This window comes from Acyrthosiphon pisum, chromosome A1 (assembly GCF_005508785.2).
Source record: "Acyrthosiphon pisum isolate AL4f chromosome A1, pea_aphid_22Mar2018_4r6ur, whole genome shotgun sequence".
In the NCBI taxonomy this organism is placed as follows: Eukaryota; Metazoa; Arthropoda; class Insecta; order Hemiptera; family Aphididae; genus Acyrthosiphon; species Acyrthosiphon pisum.
The window spans coordinates 59072115-59081921 of record NC_042494.1 but is presented as its reverse complement, the minus strand read 5'-3'; the positions used below and the strand labels follow the sequence as shown (position 1 = coordinate 59081921).

Sequence of the window (9807 nt, the reverse complement as noted above, 5' to 3'; positions counted from 1 at the left end):
CTAACATTTTTATGGGTTTTAATCAATAAAATATATAGATTATATTATTATGACCTGTGTATTAAATTTGTATTAACACATCACACGAATCAAACAATAATATATAAAATTAATTACATTTTGGATCTCAATGTCTGGCCAATGGAGTTTACCTATAGTTTTAGAGTTCAAATTTGAAGGCAATATAGATAATAAAAAAGAAATTATAAATAAATGTAGTAAAAAATGTAATAAGGTTTCCGCCAAATAATTTGTTTAAAAAAAAAATCACATCCATAATATATTTAGACAAACTGTCTTCGAAACATTTTTCCGAGTTCTACTAATTCTACTATGTATTATTTTAACTCCAAAACTGCCTCTGTTATTAACTTTTAGAATATTGAAAACTAAAATAACAGAATATTCATTGAAAATAAGTAATTATTATATTAGAATATAACTAATTAGTTCGCGCTTAAGCGATAAAACTACTAAACGACGAACTCGAACTGAAGTACAATCTACCCATGAAGAACACATTAATTTAATCTATAGATACCTAGGTAGGTCGGTTTGGTAACTGCTTTATTAACAGCTTTCCTTGACAAATACTTTATCGATACGCTAATCTGATATAATACAGCATATTACCAATTCAAATCCAAAGTTAATATTAACATCAATAATATGTTATATATTAGCAAACTCTAATCGATTTGTACAGTAAGTACATATAAAACTACAAACTGTGATCAATTGATAATTTAATAGAAAATATTAAAAAAAAATAGATTAAAAACAAGAAATGTCAAAAAAATGTTTATCAACAAGTTTATATTATAAGAAATTATGTGAAACGCATTTAAGAAAAAAAAATACTTTTCTATCAAAAAATAAAAATGCATTTGACTTTAATCACGAACCTATAAGTAATTTTATTATAAAACGGGGAAATTACATCAAACAATTCTGTAACACTATATTAGGTAGGACTATTGGACTCTCCGACTATTTATGTACTCAGTTGAACTTTATCACAGCCAGCATACGATTTAATTTTGCACTGTGTCAACTTAACTCAAATTTGGCACATATTTTTATTAAAAATAATATCCCGATATATCATACCCAGATAGACGATAGTTCTTGTAACACATAATAATACCTACCTAATATTATACTACATCAGAATTGGCATCATCCTGTCTGCTGTCACACCAATCGCTGCAAAGTTATGCTATTTAGTAATATTATATTTTTGTTTTAATTCCTATATTATTATGTGTAACTAGACCGTTAAGTATCTGTCTTTATATAATAAAATTATATTTATCTTTGCAGCCGTTATCGACATAACCTCGGAACTACAAACGTAACGCACGGAATAATCCGTTTGAGTTTAAAAAAAACGTCTTCTTGTTAAAATCATATTTTTATTTTTATTTTTTTTTTAAATCAGCTTTAAAAAAACATTTATGCTGCGATCACGATCATATATTATTATAGGTACGTATATAATATAAAAGCGACAAGCTTTATCTTCAAATATATGGCAAACATCCAGAAGATCGTATTTTGATTAAATCATGTTATTATTTAGACCGCCGTTGCAGTACCTATCATTTTTCCATCTTGAATTTAACGTACGCAAATCATTTCATACATCGAGGTAATAATATTATATACATTGTCGTTTTATAACATTATAATATATCACATCACACCAACGCAACACGGTGTTGGTACATTATTATATAGGTATACTTACCAGTTACCAGGTAAGACTTGTTTGTATATAGCTATATGCACTAAACACACAATTATTACACTCGATTCGTGAATTCGTTGAAGTTTTCATCGAACAAAATACATAGGCGTATAATACTATAATAATATGATGTGCGATGTTCGTGCCTATATTATTATTATGTACAAAAGTGATTTTGTTAAATCGAAGTGCTTGAAAATATATTTCAGTACGAATTTCTTATTCAATAACACGCCGTATATACAGATACTATTTAGGTATAGAAGAAACCGTTTGTTATGACACCGGTCGAAATGACATATCGGGTGTAATGGTCTTAGATTGAATAGGTCTCAAAAAACTCTTAAATATTGTAGATATGTACTAATTTCTATCGATTATTATTATTACTTCTGTATAACGACTATAATATTATATATGGTTGGTTGGACGGTTATTTTGGAAAAATCTTTTATCTATAATGGATTAAACTTTTATCGAAAGTGGCATATAACGACCGATAATACTAAGTAGGTACTGAAAAAAATTTTAAAGAAATGAAAAAAAAAATCCGTATGATTTTTATACAAACAAAATACAAATTAAGATATCAACATTTTTTAATACGATATAGATTTTATTTTAAAACAATAAAACAACTTTTTTTGTTTTGATTTTTATCCTTATATGTATTGAAATAACTATTTAGTACCTATTAAACATATGACACATTGATTGTAATACAATAATATTATGCGTAAACATAATATATAATACATTTTTTAAATCGTTTTTATCATTTTGGCCATAATGTCAATCACCGGTTATTATGACTAATTTTGACTGGTATCCTTCGAATGTCATTATAAACGGTTTCTACTGTAGTTGGAGTTTAGGAAACCGGTATGGCGCATGATAATTATGTTATATAATAATAATAAATATAAAACGGTATTATAATATAAAATTACATTAAATATATTGCAATTTTTTTATATTACATATTATACTATATGGCAATTATAAGTGTTGAAAAAATAAATAATAATACAAATAATATATAATATATAGGTATACGCTCATATAATATTATCCTAAGTAGCGAAATAATAAGTCAAAATTCTTGCGGCGGGGTATCCATAATGATCAATCGTTCGTTTATTTCTTTTCGGTCTTACTGACGGAATCGGAGGCGGCTGAGGCGGTGGCGGGGGCGGCCGGCGAGTTGGCGTAGAACGACTGGTACTGCTGTGACGGGTACTGTGGGGACGAGCCGTACTGTTGACCGGCGGCGGCGCCGCTGTTGTAGAACAACGACGAGTGCTGCAGTGGTTGTTGTGGGTAAGCAGCCGAGTACGGGGTGACGGTCGGCGCGACGGCGCCTGAGTAGTGGCTGTTGTACGGACCGGCGGCGGACGGCAGGCCGAATTGACCACCGTAGTACGACGGGAAGGCGGCCGGATATGGAGAGTAAGAGCCGCCGTTGTACGGTTGGGCCGAGTACGGTTGAGCAGAGTACGGTTGGGCTGAGTACGGGTAAGCCGAGTACGGGGTCGGGTAGGCGGCGCCGGTCGACGGATGTCCCGAGTACGGGGTAGGGTACTGTCCGGCGGCGGGGTATCCGGAACCCGGGTAGTACTGTGGTTGCGGTCCGAAGTTGTACTGCTGGTGTTGCTGGTACGGTTGGTAGGCGGCTGAAAACGTAAAGAGGCGTTTGTTTGCGATTATTAAAGAATACCTACTTAGGTAGGTAGCGATATGAGTATGGTATTGCATTTGTCACCACCATAGGGTGTGGATGAAGAAGGAACGTAAGGCGTGATATTATATTTTATCCTGAGCGGAGTGACATCGACTTCGCATCTCTCCCCCCCCCCCTCGAGATCAGAATTCAAAGGCACCGTCGTTGGTTATCTCCAAAAGTAATAGTAAATAAACATACAATATAAGTGTAGCTGTTTGGCGATCATTTTAATAGCCTGCAATACAGTCGGCACTACAGGTTATCGAAAGTCCCCAACAATAATTGAAATACGGTTTTATCATCAAACGCCTATAAAATATGATGATTGTTATAATAATACGTTAACTATCGCTAACTGTTTAATGACAAAAAGTGCTAAATATCGGAGGTGATAGTCTGTGAAGTTACGGTCTGCACGTTGTGGTGTTCATGGATGATAACTAAATTTTTGTGACGTCTGTGCGTGACTTACCGAAAGCAGACGACGGGACGGCGGCCTTTGGTCCGAACGATGACTTGGCCACCGGTCCGGCGTACTCGGACGTGTACTGGTAGCTCTGCGCCGGATACGGTACGCCTCCTGGTCCCGGGTAAGTCGTCGGCGACTGTACCGGTGACGGTACGGCGGTGGACTTTTGGACTTCCGTCGACGAAGCTGCTGCCACGACGGCCAACAGGAAGGCGACTGCGCAGAAGACCTGCAGAGCACAGCACGTGAAAAGATTGGTCAGTCGATCAACGAAATATTATTAGCCACTATCCGTTTGGGTGTATTTAAACTTCAGTTTAAATCGTGTTAGTCAAATACGTAATCGAAGGGTTAAATAACAAAGTAAACAACTCGAACGTACAATTTTCTTTCAAAATATCATATAGAAAAGCAAAATTAAAATTTGATTCTACGTACCAAACCTATATTATATTACTATATAATACGCGTTACTTGGTTTTCGAATCATTACTTTTTATTTGTTCGAGTTATAGAATTATACAAATCGTATACCGTTTCTACAAAGGAAAACCCGTCCGGTTCATCTGCAAAGCACTCGCAACAGTTACGATTTGAAAAAAAAAAACGATAATCCGATATTTTAACATCTATAATATAGTTTTCGGACCACTATTTATTTTAAGCCGTAACGGTTGCCATGCATGACAAACTGGACGGGTTAACGATATTATCTACCTGTTAACTGTAATATTGTTTCGGCTAATAATTTTGAAAACGATTTTTTGCTTATGTTATTTTAAATCGAACATTCGCTGCACAGCGGGTAAGCATAAAGTCGTCGGCATTTTTGGATATTTATAGTACAATATATTATGATTTAGTGGCATGTGCAAAAATCTTACCTTCATGGTGATAATAGTAATAACAATCTGACGGATAATACGGACTTAAGACGGACGGCGGCGGTTCTCGTAAGTACAAACTAGAAGCGTCTCGTTCAAGTCGTTGCGGTCCAATTGTGTCCGAGTGCCGAACGGTTTGATCCTTAAATAGCCACAGTGGTGTATGCCGGCGCGGGAAGAGCAGGCGGTGGAAAATGGTGGAAAAAAAGCCGAAGACGCGGTCGGCGAACAACAAGAAGAAGAAAAGGAAGAATAATAATAGTAATATAATAATATATAACAACGGGCGCCGATGAAAAGGAAGGGAATAAGAAAAAAAATAAAACGAATACCTGTGCGCGAAACAACGCATGTACGACCGTGCGACAGACGGTGCGCCGGGGGAGCTGAGAGAGAGAGAGGGTACAACGCGTGAGGCGATGCCCCCCAGCGAGACCCCCCCGCGGAAGGGGTAACCGGCCACCGACTCCTGATTCTTTATCCGTCGCGGTCCGGCTCCGTTTGTCCGGGAAACCGGTCCCCCGTGCTCGGCCGCCATTCGACCGGTTACGCTGCGGTGGAAAATAAACGATTATCGTGACTGTATAGGTATAAGCGAGAATAAATAAATATTATCCGTTCTTACCACCGAGCGGAGTTAAATTAATAATAATGTTATATAATGCCGACTTGTCTATAGATCGTATTTATGACGATATTATTTTCCTCCCCGTCCGGCCACTTTACTACACACGCGCACACACGTCTCAGGTAGGTTGGGTTGGGTTGGGTTAGGTTATAATATAATAAATCGTATTATGTACTAAATTTACCGCACTTACACGGCCGATTTCTTTCGTACGGCGTACATGATATTGAAACATGACGGATATGCGATAAACGCGACTCCTACAGCTTGATTTTTTAAGTGCTCAGAATATTTTTTTAGGTACTTAAATCATGTATAATTATTATATTCTGATTTATTCTTATTTTTGACATTTTTAATTACTCTTGAAGACCATATTTTCGAATCCTTTATCGTACCACTTAAGAATGATCCTGTGACAATACAAATTTCTATTTTTCAAATAGGAACCACTTTTTTTGTTACCTGTTATGATAATTTTTATGTATCTAAATCAAAATTCAAGCGAGTAATTGTTGAGTTATATATAGCTTTATGTATTAAGGATAATACTCTATGAGTTAGTATAGGTATATAGGCTTAGACGATCTTTAAAAGTTAGTAACTACTATTGATGTATTTATATAAATGATATGTACAAATGTTTCAAGTATAATAAATATTACATCTAGTACCACATTTAGTTTATATTTTTATAAAACCAATTTTAAGGATTATTATCTTTGTTATTATAAGCATTTTAATAACCCAGAAAGTACTCATCGGAATTTATTTTAATTTAAATACATCAGAATTTTCAAGAAAATCATCTCTAAATAATTTTTTGTAAACGGTGGGGGGGAGGTTGTCATTTTAAAAATAGAAGTTTGTATCACCACAAGATACTTCCAAAGTAGTACAAAAAAATATCAGCAATATGAAAGTATTATGGTCTTCAAGTATACAGGTACTTAAAAATACGAAAAATCAGAATTCGAATAAAATATATACATACCTACTATTAAAGGGAAAAATGTGGGAGAACATGCTTAAAAAATCACTGGGTTCATTTCTTGGGCGGGGTGAAAGGAGGTTCGTGGACTTGAGGACGGAGTTCGTTGTTACCGAACACACTGTGTATGGTATTTATATTTATATTTAATAGATACTCGGTGCAGCTCAGGGCTGAAATATTAAATGATTTGCGCGTTATTTGACTCGAGTTGTAATGTAGTGTCGGATACACAGTCAGCATTAAAGCGCCGTTCTTCCCGGTTAACTGCCCCCCTCACCCATACTCGACAGTACTATATACGCCGACACTCAATTTGGCATTATACAACTACAATAATAATAATAATATAAATAATTACGACACTACACATATTATAATATAGGTAGGTACCTACGCGTAGCCTGCGGACATAAGTACACTTATCACGAACGGTGAGCGCCGCCGTTAATAATATAATAATATCGTACCACCTATTATTATTTAGGATTAGTATTATTATTATTATAGAATAGTACGCCTGAATAATATCATAATATATAGAGCCGTTTGAACCGCGATGAACCGTCCACGTCGCGTTTCCACAATATAATATTTCAAGCCCAAGGTAACTCACCGGCCGCTCCATAGGGAATCGCATTTACACGATTTATTTTAGGCCGCCGCCGAGTGCCATATAGCGGCGAGTGGGCTATGTTAGGTTAGGCTATAATATAATACCTAATAATAATAATAATAATAATAGTGTAACCGGTGGGTGTTATATTTTATACCTATGCGATTACTAACGTTGCGAATCGGTTGTTTTACTTATTATTTCGGTACAATATAAAATGTTAAAGTGAACCGCACTACCGCGGTATTATATAGATACCTGTTGAGTATAACGTACCGCCGCGCCGGTCGAAAGAAAAACACTGTCGCCTGCCATGCGCGTGCGCACGCGCAGAGCTATAATTCTATTGTCGACGAATAATCGAAAGAAAAAAAATAATAATACTGTTACGATTCAAAATCACCGCCAGCAAACGCGACAATAGAAAATAAATATATTTATAATCCGATATTAATTCGTGGCAATCGATTCTATTGATTATTTTACGATTTGTGCCCAGAGCAATATTATGAAAATAAAATAAATTGTTAGTAATATTATATTATTATACGGTCGACTCGTTGTAAGCTTCAGTACGGTACGGTGGTCCTATGGCATAGTGGTGTAATTACGGTAGTGATGGAGGAGATTTAGGTCCCCCTCCCCCCAAAAAAAAACTTTAACATAGATGTGTTTGGGCTTGGTACAATTTTTTTTCCCAACTGATTTTCGTGACGCTTTATGTATTTCCACACAAATCGAAAATAGAAACAAAAAATTAATTTAAATTTCTAACAAAATTTAGCATGCCATTCGATATTTTTCCACTGCAATATACCCAAAAACATATATCGATGATTCTTCAATTTTCCTTGCAGAGGATAAATTTTCTAGTAGCATGCAACTTAATAATTTATTTGTATAGACTGACATCTGTTGCAACACATTTTTGTACTTATTTAACACTGTTATAACAATCTATACATAGTGTATTTTATAGAAATAGTCTGAAAAGTCTGAATCCACTTTGCTAGCTGTATCCATACATAACTTTAAGATAATAATATTATTAATACGTAATAAACACTATGCAACAAATACATTATAATATTATATTGTATTAAGATTTAAGTACGAAAATCTGATCGGTCGAATATTATTTTATTGCAAAGCGACGATGCACATCAGCAACGTCTTATCAATTCACAATGTTATGTTAATATTAAAATATTATGTAATTATATGTTTCGGGTTGTGCTTACATTTATACACTTACTTTGCCTTGCTAACTTTAGTTGGCGCCCCTGCAGGGCAATAATATTTAGCACCCCTAGATACATATAGTCAAATATTTTCCGCCCTTTAAAATGTTAAAAGTTTTACCACCCTAAGGCACTTGTCCCATTGGCCATCCTCTTAACACTGTTCTGTACACGTAGGCACCTACTTATATTATAGTATTGTACATTATATCACAATGGTTATATATTTAGAGTTATTTATATGATACATACAACAATTAAATTGAGGGGTACTAAGTAAAATGTACAAACACTTCATCATGACCAAATTACGACACTACGGCAGTGGTGACAAATTGTTTTTCTCGACTGAAGTACTTAATAATATTTTTAAGTACCTCCATTAACGTGAAATATGTTTACTATAATACTATATTAATAGAAATATAATATAGGTAGTGATTTGCGTTATTTTAGTATATTATGACCATAATAATATATTATACGAAGATATGAGTGCATAGTGGCCCGGTAGGCGGTCATCACTCATCGTAATCAATGATCTTTAACATTGAATAATTATTATGACCATGATAAACAGCTCATGCACTCTTGACTTTAACACAATATCATTATCATGAGTACCTAACTGTTATGATAATTAAAATATTAAATAACACACTATAATTTCCTTTAACTTTTTTTATATTTTTTAAACATGACGCACGATTTTACATACTTAATTCTTATTTAAACATATGCTACAATAAGTGGCCGCAGAATTACGATTATTCGTAATAATTATTACCTAGGACATATATAGGTACTTTAAAATCTAAACACGAATTGCTTCGTATATCTAATGACCACAAGTTCACATAGACCGTATACCAATAACTGCAGGATTTATCAATTTTTATTTATTCTGAAGAAAAATAATAAAATATAACGATACAAATTTACTTTGTAAAAGTACAAAGTTGTTTGGCAAGGTAATAAATTGTTAACAGTCGTCGGAGGGCGGCGGCCAGTATTATACAATAAGTACCTATACCAATATTTTTTTTTTTTAAATAAAATGTTATAAATTTATCCGGTGGCATATACCTGTAGTAGGGAATAAATTAAAAACCTAACTTGATATTATCCTACCCTTCATCCATTGACTTCATTTTAATGTAAATAATGATTTTATTTCAAAGTTACGCTGCTGCAGTCTTGTACCTACGTTATCGTGTGTCGGCATCGTATTATTTACATGATAATTTGCCTGCACATATGTATCGCATTAAACAAGTACCTACCTAGGTAATGCCACGTAAAAATCAAATGAACTTTTGTGATTATAATTTACAATGACGATAGGTAGACTGTAAATCTCGCATACGAGCCCTGCAGTACAACTGCAGAATGACAATATTATTATTATTTACTAAATGTATATAAATGTACAGACATTTTAGTATTTTAAATTGGATTTTGCGACACGAGTCTTAACCATAATATATATTATAAAAAAATTATTA

General features: G+C 34.3%; 1 protein-coding gene across 1 annotated transcript; it reads right to left on the bottom strand.

Moving 5' to 3' along the window:
- Positions 1 to 2683: 2683 nt before the first annotated feature.
- Positions 2684 to 4942, bottom strand: LOC100166606 (annexin A7-like). Its single transcript, NM_001293509.1, is given in 3 exon segments — positions 2684 to 3423; positions 3946 to 4171; positions 4827 to 4942. Coding segments are annotated over 3 exon segments (768 nt in total). The 5' UTR covers positions 4833 to 4942; the 3' UTR covers positions 2684 to 2887.
- Between the last annotated feature and the right edge of the window lie 4865 nt (positions 4943 to 9807).